This window comes from Pleurodeles waltl, chromosome 9 (assembly GCF_031143425.1).
Source record: "Pleurodeles waltl isolate 20211129_DDA chromosome 9, aPleWal1.hap1.20221129, whole genome shotgun sequence".
Lineage (NCBI taxonomy): Eukaryota > Metazoa > Chordata > Amphibia > Caudata > Salamandridae > Pleurodeles > Pleurodeles waltl.
Window position 1 is genome coordinate 1,102,484,850 of NC_090448.1, and position 19,660 is coordinate 1,102,504,509.

The 19,660-nt window shown below is 43.5% G+C and overlaps 1 protein-coding gene across 3 annotated transcripts in view; it reads right to left on the reverse strand.

The window, feature by feature from the left end:
* The window catches only part of EXD1 (exonuclease 3'-5' domain containing 1), a 555,213-nt gene that overhangs the window by 363,555 nt on the left and 171,998 nt on the right, over positions 1-19,660 (reverse strand). For all 3 annotated transcript variants that reach the window (XM_069208820.1, XM_069208819.1, XM_069208821.1), the window contains one exon: positions 16,680-16,741. In XM_069208820.1, coding sequence (XP_069064921.1) covers positions 16,680-16,741 — 62 coding nt within the window. The remainder of the gene's footprint in view (positions 1-16,679; positions 16,742-19,660) is intronic.

The following is a 19,660-nucleotide window of genomic DNA, read 5'->3' on the forward strand; positions in this document are numbered from 1 at the left end:
AGAATGTCCCAGGGGTGCAATAGTCATGTGCGCCTGCTTTGTGTGCCTCGGGAGCACTTTGGTATTAAAGAAGGGGCCGCAGATGGTTGCTTCCCCTTCTGCAATACAGTTAGCACGGTTTCACATGTAGCGACAGCACTATCATTAGAGGGCATTCCCTCATTTGCATGGGGGATTGATCCCATGCAATTGAGGGAATCACTTTGCCTCTGGGCCTGCGCTGTATTATGGATGGCAGCACAAAGGAAAAGATGCCTTTGAGAAGCCCATTGAAAGTGTGCCACACAAATTTGGAGATGGCGCACTTTCAGTTTGCCTCCTGAAGGCAACCCTCTGGAGGGGAGAAAAGGAGTCTCTTATGGGCCTCCCAGACATCCCCCCTGCAGGTGACTACAGTGACATCTCTCGAATCTCTTTAAATTGCAGGCAGGCTGCCCCCTGTACAGTGAAACATGTAGCGGCTTTGAAGCAGCCACTCTGTATTTCACTTGAATTTAAAGGTGCGCCATAGCGCAAACAGGCAAAGTGTGGCGTATATGTAACACAGCCCAGTTGTCCTTAATAAAGAAGAAGAAATACACATCCTTAAGCTTCCTTGAGGTCTTTCCTAGAGTGGATTAGGAGCGGTTTGCTAACTGGGTATTGAGAATGTTGAATTAGGACCACTTAGGCTCAACAGAAGAAGGAAAAAAATGTTTATAATATGGATAAACAAGGGGTACAACGTTCAGTCATTTAGTGGACATACATGTCAGGACACTTACCATAGTTTGTGAGATATCATCGGATGAGAAAATAACATAACAATGATGTAAATTAGCATTTTTCAGACACTGTGAAAATGTATCATGTCCTGTACCAGAAGTCTACCACATGTGGTAAATTAGACATACTTGTACAAATACATTTAACACAATAGTGCACATTGGGGGATTTTGAAATAGATTTATTTGAATGATTTGATGGAGTATGCTTTATATGTCAATGAATTGGTACGAACATATTCACTCTGAAAGACAGTTTCAAGTATGGTGCTCCACTGTGGGATCAAGGTTGAGTGACAGCCAAAAGGAATCTTGACAAAAGTTTGGTAATAAAGTTATTTCCGGTAATCCATGTGTCGGCAGCCTTTCTGGATGTTTGGGAAGGAATATGCATTGCATGACAAGCTAGCTGACACCTCTTTTTGTAAATGCCACCTTCATTTTAGAGCACTGTTGTGGTCTGCTACACTGAAGTGACATTTATATATATCAGTTGATTTTTTTTTTTTTTTTTTACTTTGCGGCTGATCATCCACCTTCGGTTTCTAACACCTTCACTGTCAAGCCTTTTTTTGGCTGTTTGGGACAGTTCGCACTTAGGCCCTCATAACTTTTTGTCCACTTAAGCAACCCACGCCAAATTTGCGTCCTTTTTTTCCCCCAACATCCTAGGGATTCTAGAGGTACCCGAGAGTTTGTGGGTTCCCCTGAAGGAGACTAAGACATTAGTCAAAATACAGCAAAATTTATTTATTTATTTTTAGAATGGGGAAAAGGGCTGCAGAAGAAGGCTTGTTTTTTGTCCCTGAAAATGGCATCAACAAAGTGTTTGTGGTGCTAAAATCATCTTCCCAGCTTTCAGAACAGGCAGACTTGAATCAGAAAACCACATTTTTCAACACAATTTTGGCATTTTAGTGGGACATACCCCATTTTAAATATTTTTTCTGCTTTCAGCCTCCTTCCAGTTAGTGGCAGAAATGGGTGTGATACCAATGCTGGATCCCGAAAAGTTAACATTTCTGCAAAGTTGACAAAATTCTGAATTTCTACAGAAAATACCAGCTGAAATAAAAATATTGAAATTGAGGTGAAAAAAGCAGCCATTTTTCTCCACGTTTTACTCTAACTTTTTCATGCGATGTCAGATTTTCAAAAGCATTATACAGTTATGTCTGCTGGACTCTTCTGGTTGTGGGGATATATAGGGCTTGTAGGTTCTTCAAGAACCCTAGGTACCCAGATCCAATAAATGAGCTGCACCTTCGAATGGGTTATCATGGTATAGCTGGTATAAAGCAATTCATTTGCTGAAATATAAAGAGTGAAAAATAGGTATCAAGGAAACCTTTGTAATTCCAAAATGGGCACAAGACAAGATGTTGAGAAGCAGTGGGTATGTGCACATCTCTGGATTCCGGGGTGGCCATATTAGCATGTGAATTACAGGGCATTTCTCAAATAGACGTCTTTTTTACACAGTCCTCCATTTGGAAGGAAAAAATGTAGAGAAAGACAAGGGGCAGTAACACTTGTTTTGCTATTCTGGGTTCCATTAAGTCTCCCGATAGAAATGCTACCTCCTTGCGTGGGTAGGCCTAATGCCAGCGACAGGAAACGCAACATGGACACATCACATTTTTACATTGAAAACAGAGCTGTTTTGTTGCAAAGTGCCTTGCTGCGGATTTTGGCCTCTAGCTCAGCCAGCACCTAGGGAAGCCTACCAAACTTCTGCATTTTTTTTTAAACTAGACACCTAGGGGAATCCAAGATGGGGTGACTTGTGGGGCTCTCACAAGGTTCTGTTACCCAGAATCCTTTGCAAACCTCAAAATGTGGCCAACAAAATGCTTTTTCCTCATATTTCGGTGACTGAACCTTGTGGTATCTGAGTGAGAGGAGCTATAAATTTCCTTCCACCCAACTTTCCTCTAAGTCTCCTGATAAAAATGGTACCTTTCTTGTGTGGGTAGGCCTAGAGCCCTCGAAAGGAAATGCCCAAAAACACTATCGGGACACATCAAAATGATCAAATACAAAACTACCTGTTGTTGGTCCTGGGCTCAGCAGCCATATAAGGAAGCCTACCAAACCCAAACATTTCTGAAAACTAGACACCCGAGGGAGTTTAGGAAGGTGTGACTTGCGTGGATCCTTCCGTGTTTTCTTACCCAGAATTCTCAGCAAAGCTCAAATTTAACTTTAAAAAAAAAGAATTATATTTTTCTCACATTTCTGTGTGGGATCACTGCAGAGGGACACATTTCTTACCACCCAACGTTCCCCTCACGATCCAAAAGGAGTCTCATGCCACAAACAGATGTACACTGGGTAAGTGACATTTTCCGTTCGGTGGCATGTGTAGCTGCAGATACACATGCTGTGCATAGACTAATAAGCAGTAATCTCCCCAAAAGCGGTGGTTTAGCCTGTAGGAGTTGAAGTTGTCTGAAATAATGTTCTTAATACAGCCTGTCCTACAGTGGCTTGTTGCGTTGCTAACTGTGAGAATGACCGGCGGGAGTCGACACTTGCAGAGTTTAAACAAAGGCAAGTTTATTCTGTAAATAAGTCGTACAAGGAGTCCTACACCAACCACCTCCTTATCTCTTCATGCCATCTCTGTCTCTCCTTCTCAACGGCTCACCCACAAACGCCTCCCACATTCCACTTACTCCGCATTCTCACTCTCGTGCTGGCTCCTCTCATTCTTATGCTCGTGCCAAAGCACCCACGTAGCGGATACCACACTAACACATCTACACAGTAATGCTTAGTGAATGTATGAGGCATAGACCAGGTGGCTGCCTTAAAGATTTCGGTCATCGGTATATTCCCAAGAAAAGCCATTGTGGCGCCTTGCTTCCTAGTGGAATGTGCTTTTGGTGTAATAGGTAAATCTCTTTTTGCTTTAATATAGCAAGTTTGAATACATTTAACTATCCATCTGGCGATTCCTTGTTTGGATATAGGATTACCTGCATGAGATTTTTGGAAGGCTACAAACAATTGTTTTGTTTTACGAAATTGTTTTGTTCTGTCAATGTAGTGCATTAGTGCTCTTTTTATGTCTAACGTATGTAAGGCTCTTTCGGCTACAGAGTCTGGATGCGGAAAGAAGACTGGGAGTTCCACTGTTTGGTTTAGGTTGAATGGTGATATAACCTTTGGTAAGGATTTGGGATTTGTACGGAGAACCACTTTATGTTTATGTTTGTATAAAGGGTTCTTGAATAGTAAATGCTTGTATCTCACTCTTCTAAGTGATGTGATAGCTATTAGAAATACTACTTTCCAAGTCAGGTATTGCATTTCACAAGAATGCATGGGTTCGAATGGTGGGCCCCATGAGTCGTGTTAATACAATATTGAGGTTCCACGAAGGTACTGGTGGGGTCCTTGGGGGTATGATTCTTTTTAGTCCCTCCATAAATGCTTTAATGACTGGTATTCTAAAAAGTGATGTTGTATGTGTAATCTGCAGCTAGGCAGATATTGCAGTGAGATGTATTTTAATGGAAGAGAATGCTAGATTAGACTTCTGTAAGTGTAATAAGTAGCTTACAATGTCCTTTGTGGAGGTGTGTAGTGGTTGAATTTGATTAGTGTGGCAGTAGCAAATATTTTCCATTTGTTTGCTTAACAATGTCTTGTTGTAGGTTTTCTAGCTTGTTTAATGACCTCCATACACTCTTGTGTAAGGTTTAAATGTCCGAATTCTAAGACTTCAGGAGCCAGATTACTAGATTGAGCGATGCTGGATTCGGGTGTCTCATCTGTTGTTTGTGTTGTGTTAACAGATCTAGTATGTTTGGTAATTTGATTTGAGGTACCACTGACAAGTCTAACAGTGTTGTGTACCATGGTTGGCGAGCCCAGGTTGGTGCTATGAGTATTAGTTTGAGTTTGTTTTGACTTAGTTTGTTGACCAGATAAGGAATGAGTGGGAGAGGGGGAAAAGCGTAAGCAAATATCCCTGACCAACTGATCCATAGTGCATTGCCCTGGACACAAAGTTTGGACATTTTGCGTTTTCTTTTGTTGTGAATAGGTCTAGGTTTGGTGTTCCCCAGCGGAGGAAGTGATCCTGTAGGATCTGGGGATGAATTTCCCATTCGTGAGTTTGCTGATGATCGACAGATTGTCGGCTAACTGGTTCTGAATACATGATATGTATTGTGCTATCAGGCGAATACGATTGTGAATTGCCCAATGCCAAATCTTTTATGCTAAGAGACACAGTTGTGACGAGTGTGCCCCCCCCCCTCTTGTTTGTTGAGATAATGCATTGTTGTCCTGTTGTCGGTTTTGACAAGAATGTGTTTGTGGGCTACCAGTGGTTGAAATGCTTTTAATGCTAGAAACACTGCTAGCAGTTCCAAATGATTTATATGAAGTTGTTTTTGTTGATTGTTCCATTGACCCTGTGTGCTGTGCTTGTTGAGGTGTGCTCCCCACCCCATCATGGAAGCATCTGTTGTGATAACAGCTTGCGGCACTGGGTCTTGGAATGGCCGCCCTTTGTTTAAATTGATAGTGTTCCACCATTGAAGCGAGAAGTGTGTTTGGCGGTCTATCAACACTAGATCTTGAAGTTGACCCTGTGCTTGTGTCCATTGTTTTGCTAGGCACTGTTGTAAGGGCCGCATGTGTAATCTTGCATTTGGGACAATGGCTATGCATGACGACATCATGCCTAGAAGTTTTATTACAAACCTTACTGGGTAGTGTTGGTTTGACTGTATGCTTGATGTTATATTTCGGAACGCTTGGACCCTTTGTGGGCTTGGAGTGGCAATTGCCTTTTGTGTGTTGAATGTTGCTCCCAAGTATTGTTGTATTTGGGATGGTTGCAGATGTGATTTCTGGTAATTTATAGAGAACCCTAGTTTGTGTAGTGTTTCTATGATGTATTGCGTGTGAAGAAGACACAGTTGTTGAGTGTTGGTTTTTATTAGCCAGTCATCTAAGTATGGGAATAAGTGCATGTGCTGTCTCCTTATGTGAGCGGCTACTACTGCTAGGCATTTTGCGAATACCATTGGGGCCGTTGTTATCCCGAACGGTAGCACTATGAATTGATAGTGTACGCCGTGCATTACAAACCTTAAGTATTTTCTGTGAGAAGGATGGATGGGTATGTGGAAATACGCATCCTAGAGATCCAATGTTGATATGTAGTCCTCCTTTTTTAGTAAGGGAACCACGTCGAAGTGTTACCATGTGGAAGTGGTCTGATTTGATGAAGAGATTCAGTATTCTGAGATCTAAGATAGGTCTTAACGTTTTGTCTTTTTTTGGAATTAGGAAATAGTGAGTAGACGCCTGTTCCTTTCTGATGGTTGGGTACTAGCTCTACTGCTTGTTTTTATAATAGTGCTTGCACTTCTATTTGTAATAGATGTAAGTGTTGTTTGGACAGATTGTGTGCCCTTGGTGGCACATCTGGTGGGAAATTTGTGAATTCTATGCAATAACCATGTTGGATAATTGATAGGACCCATGGGTCTGTGGTAATATGTGTCCAGTTTTGATAATGTGCGGTTAGTCTTCCCCCCGCTGGTGATAAGTGTAGGGGTTTTGTGACATTGAAGTCACTGTTTGGTCTGGCTTGTTTTGGTTGCCTGGAACTTTTCCCCTTCCTCTCGGGAATTGTCCTCTGTAGGAACCACGAAACCCTCCCCTTTGATACTGTGCCTGATAGGTAGGTCTGGTTTGAGAGGTGGAAGGCTCTGGTGTTTGCTGTCGAAAACCTCCTCTGAATTGTGGTTTTCTAAATGTGCCTCTGGCTTGTGGGGAGTAGAGCGCGCCCATGGCTTTGGCCGTGTCCGTGTCTTTTTAAACTTGCTGTGTCCACTTCCAGCCCAAACAATTGTTCTTGGTTAAATGCCATGTTCAACACCACTTGTTGGATTTCTAGCTTGAATCCAGAGCTTCTTAACCATGCATGCCTGCGAATGGTTGCCGCCGTGTTGACCGTTTGTGCTGCCGTGTCTGCAGAGTCTAGTGTGGACCTTATTTGGTTGCTGGATATTGCCGGTCCTTCTTCCACAACCAGCTGGGCACGTTTCTGGTGTTCTTTGGGCAAGTGTTGTATAATGTGTTGCATCTCGTCCCAGTGTGCCCTGTCGTTGCGAGCAAGTAGGGCTTGCGAATTAGCGATCCGCCACTGATTGGCTGCTTGTGCTGCCACTCGTTTGCCCGCTGCGTCAAACTTTCTGCTCTCTTTGTCGGGCGGTGGAGCATCTCCTGACGATTGAGTGTTTGCTCTCTTTCTTGCTGCTCCTACAACCACTGAGTCCGGTGTTAGTTGTTGTGTTATGAACACAGGATCCGTTGGGGAAGGCTTGTACTTCTTCTCCACCCTAGGCGTGATAGCCCTTCCTTTAACTGGCTCCTGAATACTTGTTTTGCGTGTCTGAGCATACCCGGGAGCATTGGCAGACTCTGGTAGGAAGCGTGTGTGGATGCCAAGGTGTTAAACAGGAAATCATCCTCTATTGGCTCTGAATGCATTGCTACGTTGTGGAACGTAGCTGCCCTGGATAGCACCTGCGTATATGCAGTACTGTCCTCTGGAGGTGCCGGATTGTTATCCAACAAAGCCGTACTGTTATCCGATACTGGTGCATCGTAGAAGTCCCATGCATCAGCATCATCCTGTGTCATTACTGTATGTGTGGGAGACTGCATTGGAGGTGTTCCCACTGGAGACAGTTGTGGTGAGTGTGGTGGGGACGGCTGTGGTGAAAACCTTGGTGGTGGGGATTTTTCTCTAGCCACCTTCGCCTTTGGCTGCATTTCTGTCTCCTGAAATGTCAGTTTTCTTTTAGACTTGATTGGAGAGAGAGTTTGTATTTTTCCAGTCTCATTCTGGATATACAAACTCCTTTGTGTATGGTCCGGTTCGTCCATACTTAATTCCTGCTCAAACCTATTTCTTGCCTTCATTTGGCTGGAAAGTCCTTGCTCTTCTGCGTAAGAGCTTCTTTTCAGCTCCGAAGCCGTTTTTTTTGGTACAGAGGTTTCAGATAATGGGGGTTATTACAACTTTGGAGGAGGTGTTAATCCGTCCCAAAAGTGACGGTAAAGTGACGGATATACCACCAGCCGTATTACGAGTTCCATAGGATATAATGCGGCTGGTGGTATATCCGTCACTTTTGGGACGGATTAACACCTCCTCCAAAGTTGTAATAACCCCCATTGTCTTTTTCGGTTCCGATGATATTTTTCTCACTTTGGGTGAGTCGAACTCTCGGTGTCGAGAGCGTTCGGTGCCGGAATCTCGACCGGAGTCCAAAGTCTTCGGCAAATCTCTGGCCTTTTTCAGTGCCGATGTTTGGTCACCTTCTTTTCAATGGATTAAGACATGGCCTGTTGGCGGTGGCGACCCCTTGGCCTTAAAGATCTTTGTGTGTTTTGGATGGGGCAGGTTTACTCACTGTTCGCTGCACCGTCGAGGTTCCGTCACTTTCGGATTCGTCCGAGTCCGATCCCTGGATGAAAATTATTTCCTCCTCTCCGACGTCAAGTTGCTCTCTCGGTGTCGACGCCATTTGCAGTCTTCTCGCTCATCGATCTCGTAGGGTCTTTTTAGATCGAAACGCTCGACAAGCCTTGCAAGTATCCTCCCTGTGTTCCAGTGATAAACACAGATTACAGACCAGGTGCTGGTCTGTATAGGGATACTTCGAATGACACTTCAGACAGAAGCGGAAGGGGGTCCGGTCCATTAGTCTTCGACAATGGATGTGGTCGGGCCGACCAGGCCCCAGTGAAGAACAGAAGCCCCGAAGGGCCGCCGGAGCGCTCTTGCTGTCGGTGCCGATACAATAACACTAACCCGGTGCCAAACGAGAACAATACAGTTGAATTTGATATTTAGCTAACTTTCCCAATTCGAAATACGGAGCGAAGAGGAACACGTCCGAACCCGATGGCGGAAAGAAAACAATCTAAGATGGAGTCGACGCCCATGCGCAATGGAGCCGAAAGGGAGGAGTCCCTTGGTCTCGTGACTCGAAAAGACTTCTTTGAAGAAAAACAACTTGTAACACTCGGAGCCCAACACTAGATGGCAGGATAATGCACAGCATGTGTATCTGCAGCTACACATGCCACCGAACATTATATATATATATATTTTAATTCCCTCGCATCTAGTAGGATATATTTTAAGCAACATGCAGGGTAGGGAAAGTTAACGTCCACAAACTCACAAGTAGTTTGTGTGACCTAACCCTGCAGAGAGCATCCTGGCATGCACGTATCTGGCACGAGTAGCATAAAGACACATCTCAGTGTCATGCACCTGAAAAAGCAGGTAAACACATGGTTATCTGTAAAGGGACGTCTGCAGGACCTACTTGCAGGCTGGGCCTTTTAGTTTTACCCCACTGAGCAAGGCATCACTAGCCCTCCTGTTAAGAAAACTCACTACCTTTACACCTACACCATTTTTGTCCCCATGTATGGAAGGGATACACATACACCTCAGGGGAGCCATTGACAGGCATGTGACCATGGGCACTAGAGGAAAGGCAAATTTGGTTAACACAGGAAAATGGCAACTTTCTAAAAGTCAAACCCTATATGCGCGTATAGAAAACTGCACGCATCCCCTCAAGCACTACTTCAGGTACAGTGAGGAGTCTCCACTCAATCAATATTATCGTAGTTTCAGTTCATGCGTCTTAACCAAAAAGTAAAATTTTTCATGAATCGTTCATCCATTAGAAGGATAGGTCAGGTCTGAAGGGTGTGCTTGACAGCAATTTTTATATTGTGAGGAGGCCTTTAAGGAAGAGGCTAAGTGGGATACAGCGTTCTCAATCACAGTGAGACTAGCTAGGCCTATATGCCTTCCACATTGCAGGAACCCCCAGCTTCCTGTGCAGGAGGTGACATAGCCCACTTATCGCTCTTAGGGGGTTTATGCAGGAAAGCCTCAGAGGTAAGGGAGTTGGAAAAGATCCAAGTGTCCGAGTAGAAAATCACCAAATTTTCTAGGCTGAGGCTCAAGGTCATCACATCACTCATTCACTATGACTAAAAGGGTTTCATGCTCCGCAGGTTTCCTTGGCTGAACTGGAGACAGCTGTTTAACCGGACTGATGCTTGCATGAGGTGCAACCCCCCCCACCCCCTCTTTTCCCCATTCCCCACAGTCCTGGTCTCTCTGATGCTAAGAAAGCCCTTGATTCTGTCCACTGGCTTTGTCTGACTGTGGCAAAAAACGTTTTGGGCCCTGCTTTCATAGCTGGGTGGCCCTGCTAAAGACAGAATCCACAGTTGTGGTGCGAGTAAATGGGGAGGTATCCAAGGCCTTCCCATTGGAATGAGGGACCAGACAGGGATGTCCCCTATTCCCCTCCTTTTTGCCTTGTACATAGAGCCCAGGTTAGCCTAGATTAGGACCGCAGATGACACTGGCGGTAGTGGCACAAGGGGGGAAAAAATTATCCCCACATATGCTGACAACGTCCTTTCCTACCATTCCAAACCCGAAACCAGGCTGGGCCCCGTCCTTGACATTCTTGGTGCCTTCGAAGATTAATCCGGAAAAAGAAACAACTGACACAAATAAGTGATATACAGACTAGGGAACAGGGAGATGAGATGTGCTGTCAGAGCCCATTTACACGTGGTCGATATGCCCAGAACAATTCATAAAGGGTAACCTGGAAAGGCTGTTAATGGAGATGCGAAGTGATCAAACTAGAAGGTGTACGCTACCTCTGAAACTTCTTGACAGAGTGGCCATCTTCAAACAATCACTACGCCAAAACTGCTGTATGTCATGCAGAACACTCTACCTGATCCCTCAATCCTACTTCCTAAAGTAGGACAGAGAGATAAGCCTACTGCTTTAATGGAGGGGGGGTGGATTGCCCTACCGCACCTCCAAGCATTCTACAGTACATCCCAGCTCCAGGTTATTAATGACTGGGTCCATGATAGCGGCTTGAGACCCAGGAGTACAGCTGGACAGGCGCACCATGATTTAACCCTCCTAGAAGCACTACGATGGTGAAGACGTAAGGGCCTTATCTGCTTCGGGTTGTACTGGTGGCCTGGTACATGTCCATATGGATAGAATTGCTGCTTAAGAAGGTGCCAGATGGTATTCATTGGATATCTCAAGGATATGGGATGTCACAGAAAACTGAATGGTCAGGTCACTTGAGAGCCTCCAATCAGACTACAACCTTTCACACACCCAATTATACAACTGCACACAACTACAACTCACCCTTCATGCCAAAGGGGAAGACTTGAAAGACCTGCCAGAGTTGGTCCTCCTGGAAAAACTCCTGCTGCAGTAACCACGGGGCAGGAAGGCTGTCTAATTCCACAAGCAGAAAATAAATAATACTCCGAACAACTTAAAGAGCCAGTACCAAGGGTGGGAACAGGGCCTGGGATAGACGGAAGATGTGAACTGGAGAGCCATCTAGATGCATCCCTAGGAGGTTGTCATAACTGCCCTTCTGTCTGATTCAACTGAAAATCCTACACAGGGTCTATCTAGGATAAAGCTCCACAAAATGGGGGAGGTCCCCTGTCCCAATAGTTTTAGATGCCGGGAAACACATTCTAGCACAGTCTGCAGGGGCGCCAAAAGATTTGTGGCTTTTGGGACATAACACAGGAACTCAGTGCCGTACTTGAAGAGGAGTGGCTGGCTGGGGAGGGCTTGTGCCTTTACCTGATTATACTTAAAAGAACCCTGTCTGCAGCACACACAAAAGGAACCAGACACTGAACTTTCCCTTGCCTGTGTCACCCTGGACAGGTTGGAGACCAGAGGAAGGGGACGAACTGAGCGGACCTAGTTTGGGAGAAGGCCAGGGGTACACACACACGTACACACGCACACACACACACACGCACACACACACACACACACACACACAAAATATGGCACTTTCAGAACTCTCCTAAACCTGCGAAAGATTCAGAAGGTCTGCCCTGCTGCCTTAAGGAAGGACTGGACCTTGCAATCACCCTTTTTCATTAATAGACCAGATTTTACATTAGCCAGGAGAGGATTAATGACTAAGCGGTCTCAGTGGACGAAAATCAATATTTTATCCTACCCACAGGACTGGTTCTAAACAGGACTTGCCACCTCAGAGCAATGTCTTAATCAGCATCTTTAAATTAACAAGTACACAGCTGTGAAAGAAAGTTCTCTTCACTTGGCATTTATGGAGTTAACGTCTGCCTTTGACAGACTAATCGGGTTCGAGCTACACACACACACATATGTGTATGTATATTTATTTTTGCAGCTATAGGGTTCTTCAAGTAAGAATTCAGCACTCCAAAGCTATGTCTCTATCTATCTTAATCATGATTCTGTCTGGTACTTATCTGATCCTTCACCTCATTACGCAATGCGCACAGGTCATCATCACTTCTTCATATGAGACTTCAGAGGTAGGAACTTAACATAGAATACATTATCATTTATCTTCACTCTGCATGTATAGACATCACAACTCTTTGTTATTTAGGATGTATCCCTTTTTCCTTTGTCTTGATGAAGACCCAACTTCAAACGAACAGGTTGAACTATCAACGCACATATAATCAAATGCACATACAATCAAATGCCTAATAAATGTGATTGCGGGCCTGATTACCTTGGCAAAGGGGATGACGGATAGCCTGTCCGCCGTGTTACAAGTTCCATAGGATATAATGGAACTTGTAATACAACGGGCGGGATAACCTTCACGTTTGTGACGGAGTAATCACCTTCGCCAACGTCGTAATCGGGCCTTAAGTCTTGTTTAAGAATACAGATTTTTTTATTTGACAATTTGATGCATTCTTTTTACTCAGTTAGGCATTTTGAGGACTACGTTTATCCACTTTATCAGTTATAATTCATTGCACAAAAGGTCCCTCACAGAATCATCATATGATATACGGCAAAACAGGAAGTAAGAAACTCTGGGTAGTTCCCATGTTGCAGCTCCTTTATCTGAGCAGCCTACAACATCAACAACACTGAATCTGCTCACCTCGAATGTCTGGTTCTCTAGCAGAGTTAACAGTGACACCCAAGCTGACCTAGAAAGTGACAAAGCAGTTTACCATTTTTACAGCAAACTCTTTCATCACAGGATTAGCTAGTGACATCCATGCCAAGCTGAAAATGATGAAAGCCTTTTACCACTCCAGGTGCAGTATTACAGCTTCAGATTGGTAAAATACCACCCAAACCATGCTAGAAAGAATAATAAGTCGGTAGTATCCTTTCTAAGTTACACAGACCGGATTTGTTCTCCACCCTACTTTGTATTATGAAACAAGATGAACTCTGCTTCAAATATACTTTAAAAAAAAAAAAAAATACAGAAGTAATACGTGAAAGGACACAGGATTTTTAAAACCAACAGTCAGATATTTTATCTTATTGATAACAGTACCTAACGTTGAACTATATTTGACCTGGGTTCAAAACTCAAGACAAAGGTTCCCTCAAAAAGTTTTAATTTAATTTAGTGCATTTTATTCTCCGTTTTAGCTAAAGGACAAAGGCTCATTTATCATATACCTCCTCCCTGACCACTGTTTCTGTGCAATCCTCTTTACATTTTACTTTGTAAATTCTTTAGACATATAGCAAACTTTCTGGTTAGGTTGGTAAAGAAGTCTAATATTACTCAGTTCAAAGTTGCACTTTTTTTTCTCAAAAGCTTTCGAATGATTACATGTTCTGCTATGTCAAGTTCTTTAGTTGTTGTTGTGTAAGACTGACAGTTGGGCGGTTTGTAAATCCCCACCAGACAGTGACAATCACGAGCTGGGGTGTAGCCTGCATATACTGTTGGGCCAGCTAGGCTAGAGTGGAGGGAGGAGTGATCACTTACACCTGAAAGGGCTGTACCTGCCCTCATAAAAGGCAGTCTCCACCCCCCTGCTGTGCGTCTGGGGCCAGGCCGGGCAAGGCAGGATCTTGTAAACAGAGACTTTCCTTTGAAGTTTGCCTACTTTAAAGGCAGAAAGGGGAATAAGTAGTGGACGCAAAAATCCCAGATATTCAGATTACTTCTGGAACCAAGAGGAACCTCCGCCCTGCGTGTGACTGTGCTTTGTTGGGCTCTCCTGCAGATGTTGCTTTTGCCTGCAAAAGGGGCCAAAGAATACTTTGTGGTATATTCCTGCTTGACAAGTTTCTCCAAAGGTTTGGACTAAGCTTGCCTCCTGTCTTGAAGACTCAGGGCCATCAACGACTTCCTCTGCCAGCACCTGGACTCTCTGCTGAGAATCCTGCACTGACAAGTGGTGCCCTATCCAAACCCTGGGCCCTTGAAAGGTGAAGCTGGTAGAACACAGACTAAAATCCATGCACAGGAAACCGTGCAGGGGAAAATTGACACCACCTGCAGCGCGGCTGCAAAAACGAGGCACCACCCACCTTGCAGCCGAAATTGACACATCACCTGCAACGCAGCTGGGAAATCGATGCATCACGGCTGGAGAAATGACGCAACACCCACTTGTGGCTGCCGAAAACTACACAAACCCCATGCAGCGTGGTTTTCCATCACTGTGCAGCTGGATTTCACAGGCATCTTGGCTGGGCCTCAAAATCATAGTGAATCTGCACAGATCCGAGATGCCCTGCCCGAACAATCGACTTACCGTTCTCTGGCGGGAGAGAAAAACAACGCATCACCTACCCGACCGGAGAAGAAATGACGCATGGCCTCACTTGCAAGTAAGGAATCGATGCATTGCGGACTTTTCCAACACACGCTCAACCTGTATGCTTTATTTTTAACTCAAACCAGGTACTTTGTGTAACAACAACGTTTCCATTGTTTTCTATCGAGTAAGAATCTATTCTTTTGAAAATGTATATCTTGACTTATGTATGTTGTATTTTTGTCGTTTTGGTCTTGTTTGATTTAGGTAAATATTGGCGGGGTGTCCATTTTGCAGAGTTTCACTGTATTACTTTGTGTGTTGGTAAAAATACTTTATACATTGCCTTTGAGATACGCCTGACTGCTTGTACCAAGCTACCAAGGGGGTAAGCAGGGATTATCGTAAGTGAGTATCTCCCTTGCCCTGACTAGAGTAAGTGTCCCTGCTTGGAAAGAGTGCAAACTGACTGCCAACCAGAGACCCAGTTTCTAACAAATTTGTTTCACTACGGGTGATATCATGCGTACTGCATCTTCTGCGAGTTACTATACCAGTGAAATACAACTATGAACTCGTACAGAGATTGAGCTCAGCAAGCAAGAAAAGCAAAAAAAAAAAATTCAATATGTTACACATAAAACCCCAACTGTAACATGAATAAACATTAGAAAGTGAGCATGGAACCACATTATCATTATGGGTTATTGTACAACAATCACGCCTTCACATTTAACAAAGAAACCATCTCTTAAGTTACTAAAAGGTCAGGAACTTGAAACTAAGGATGGTTAAAAAAAGGTTAGACTAAAACAGAAGACAGCAGTGTAACAAATTCCAGAATGGAGAGCAAGGATAAGACTAAGACAAGACCAGAGGAGTATGGGGACACAGAACGGGAGGAGGGTCATGGTCAGTACTTCTGGGTTGGGATAACTGGAGTCAGCTGGCTGGAAGAAGTTGCCCCACAACTTCATTCATTATAGAGCTCCCCACTGCTGAAGTGTTTGTTAACAGTTAGCATCCTTTTTCTGTGTGTTCTATTTCCCTGCCCAATTATTTTGCAGTGTTACCTCCTTTTGATTTTAGTTCACCTGTTAATCCCTCCATGTTTGTTGGTTTTCTGCACTGAAGCTCTGCATAATTGTAATAAGTTTTCCTTTCTTTCTCTTCCCTAATCCCATTTTCTCCTGAGGCAGGATCCAATGTGGTAATAACCAGCCTGCATGTACGCTTTTCCCTTGAGTCAAGTCACTGGTAGATTAAGGTCTGTTATTGGTGCCACAATCTCACTCCTCAATAGTCAACTTGAGACGAAGAGCAGACTCTTATAAAAAAGGTGCCATGAAACATAACTCCATGTGCCTCAAGAATGGGGTAAATGAGCAAGAGAGCAAAGTACCTTGAGAAAAACAGTCACAAAGAAGGGGTCTAATCCACTTTCATAAGATCCTCTCAGATTTCCCAGCTGCCCTCTTCACTGACTACAGAAATACACCCATTATCAATGCAATATATATGAGAGAGTTATTGTTAAGAACATGCAGTGACCAACAGCACACTAACTCTTGTTGACGAAACATGATAAGTACAAGTACAAGAGAGGATGAGGCCTGCTGTTAAATGCCATCAAGATTATTTGATGGAATTTTAGAAGGCCCAAGACAGGACAGATCCTCAACCGAAAAAAGCAATAGAACGAGGATAAGAAATAAAAAAGAAAATCTCATTATAAAAAGGTGGCTAAAATAAGAGTAGGCTGGATGTTAGGAAGCACATACTTGCCTTAAGCAAAAAAGGCGCTCACAAAGTGCTAAGCCTATTTTCTATCCTGTTATGCACATCACTTAAACCAGTACTTCCAGTAGAGTTAAAGCAACACATTTTTCCAATACAGGAAATTTTCAATATCGCAGGTACTTGACGGAACATGCCACAGGTTTAAAGAACAATACAAGTCTCTTTTTTGCATCTACATAAGACTGCCAATGGAGATTTGAAACAAATAGTAAAGTGACAAAAAAAAAATAGAAGCCACTGGGTAAAATGTCACCAGGCATCCTAAAAGCGATCAAGTGCATCAAACTGGAAAAATAAATCTTTGTACACTGCAGAGGGATATGCAATAGCATGAGAAATCGGCATAAGCTAATGCCAGAAGGAAAGAAAATCATTCCTACATAAGATCATCTCAATATAGATCAAATTCATGATTTAAATTATACAAAGTAACATAGCAGTACTCACCGCATGACCAAACTTCTGTTGGAACTGATCAATGACTGTGTATTCAATCTCTTCCTCGTGCCCTACATAACAGAAATAAAAAATTACAGCCATACACAACAAAAAAGCAGTCATAAAATAGGCAAAGGGTTTAATAGGATATATCTTGTCATCAAGACTGCAGATTTTAAAACTGTTCACAAAATATTTTTAAAAAACAAGACTGAAAAAACTAGCTTTTAAGCAAAGAAAATCTCGCCCAAACTTTGAAATGAAAAAGCAGGTTTATTTGCAATGCAGGTCAGTGTTCACAGCTTCACTCCCCAAGAATCCTTTATGAAACCATAGATTACAATCAAACATATTGTCCAAAATAGATTGTGGTAGTGGTGCAGGGGTGCTGAGGCTGCTGAGGGAGGCAGGCAAGCAGGTCCTGTCAAGATGGCCAACAGGATGCTGCTCTAAAAGCTCCCAGTTTTCTGTATATCATTCGTTTAAAGCTTCTAATACATGCCATGACAAAACTCATCATTTTTACATGTAAAATGTCAGCATACCTTTCAGCCTGGCTTACAACTTGGTGCACGTGAAGAAGCTGTAGCCTATGCCACCTGGTTGTACCATACAACCTAATCATGTCTGTCCCTGCTGCTGCTGTTGAAGGTGGAATAACAGCATCAGGCCTTAGCCTATTGAATCAGCAGAGATCGGGACGTGAAGAGAGATTCAGAAGAGAATAAATGTCTTCTCAGTGCGGAACAAAGTAAAGGAATGAGGTGAAGAGAAGATGGGGTCTGTTCCTCCAGGTCATACAAGGAACTTAGAAGTTGCAGGTTAAGGAGCAGCTTTGCCTGCCTCATAAGCCTGGTATAGAGAAACACAGAGAAGGAGCTAGGGTAGTGAAGTTCTCTCAGGGGGTCACAATGAACCTGCACTAGGGGCAAAGCAAGAAGAGGTGGGATGCCTTCTTATTAGAACATTGGAATGCTGGAAGCTCCATTGAAAACAATGGAGTGCTGTGGGCTTTTACTGGCCGGTAAAAAGCTTGCAGCGCCAACATTCCAATGTTCGCTTTGTTCACAGCAGCAGCTGTGAACAAAGCCTCACTGAGCCCGAGGGGATTTTAATCCCCTCGGGCTCCGTGAGCAATTTGTTTTTTTAAATAGAACATTCTGCCCTGAGTGGCAGAATGTTCTAATCGCCTTAGAACCCGCCGTAGCGGGCTCTACCAGCTATTAAAGGCCCTTTTCCTTGTTAAACGCCCTCGCCTTCGGCTAATAGCTGGTAGAGCCCGCTACGGCGGGTTCTAAGGCTATATTGGAATTCCAGAAACACCAAGGGAGTGTAAAATGCAATGCAAGCAATGAGGAGCAAATTAACAGGCTCATAGAGCGCTTATAATTCTGGAAGATTAACTATGCAATTGCTTTAATGCAGAGCTCCGTAAAGAAAGTGCCATACATTGGAGCATACGAGTAGCACTAGGGCAATGAGAGAAGCATGCATGTGTACACTAACCTTTAAAAGTTAAAACAATCGCTATATCATTAACAGGAAGTGTGAACTGGTGGCACTGGGGACACTGAGGTGACAGCAGAAAAAAAATTAGAGGCCCTGACACATCTGATTTAGCTATAGAAGGATTATAGTTCGGAAATGTGAGTTGTCCAATTCAGATTAGGAGTGATAAGTGGGGACACCCTAAAACGACCAGAATATCATCTCCTTGAAACCACAAGTGGGTCAGCATATTATTTGATGCAGACTGAACAACTGGCAGGCTTCTTCCACTCAGATCCCAGTAATAAAGCAGCACAATGTAGGCTGAGAAGTGCCTTGACAACAAAATCCTAGTGGAGTTAACACAAGGAAATAATTACTGGACAAAGACTGGACAGGCAAGGATGCACAGAGTAACACCACAGTGTATGCTTCACATAACAATTCTGTCATTCAGGAGCCCAGCCAGACACAGACAAGGGAGGAAAGAGCCTGCCAGGTCTGTTGCAGGCAGATCAGAATTCAAGAGAGGCATTGTAAGTTTAAACTGACAGTATGACTGAAAGTCAATCTGCTGCAGGCCATTAAAAGAAAAAGTGGAAAGAGTTCAGATAGTGGAAGAGGAAGTCAAAGTAGGCATAACAGAAATAAACACACTAAGAACAATGCCAATGATGCAAACCCTTAAAAGTACTAACACTAAAACTACCTAGCAGACCAAAATACGTGAAAGCAGAACAGAGGACAGTGAAGTCGCTCTAGGAGGAATAATCCTCAATTCTTTGGATTTCGAAGTCCCATCTTTAGAATGGTTCCTCAAACAATACAACCTCAGAGAATTGAAGCTTTGTGGACTCTCTAACTTTTGTTTTTAATGTGGGAAAAGCACACAGAACATTGGTCACTTTGACACTGCCAGAGTCCACACCAAGGTCACTGATTGACAGGTTTCTCAATAACTAGGTAGGAGACGATATCCTGCAAACTTTCAAATGAATCAGAATCGAACTCTGAATACCATAAGACTGTCCTATTTTCTGACTATGCAAGAAATGTACAGACAAAGAAAATAATTTCTGAAAGCAAAGCAAACATGTAGGGCAATGGGTCTGAAAAATATGTTGTTGTACCCAGGACAAATTTAGGGTGACTACCAGTGATAAGTGACACTTCTCACTAAGCCAGGGAAGGTATTGAAATGGTTGGAGCTGTGGTACAAAATATCACTACAATAAAGCGGTGGTAGTCTCCAAGGAATAGCAACAATGGACTCCAATACAGCAGAGGGACGCAGAACATAGTGAGTGTGCAGAACCCACACCTCGGTGCAAAAAAATCCCTAATTCCCAGTCCAAACAGATGATCACAGAGCAGAAGAAACTCCTGACCTGAAAGAATCTCAAAGAAGCTACTTTGTCAAAGAAACATACCAATGAATGGGAGGAAGAGAACACTGAGCACTGGGACTGGAAAGTAAGAACACATGGATATCATAGTAGTGT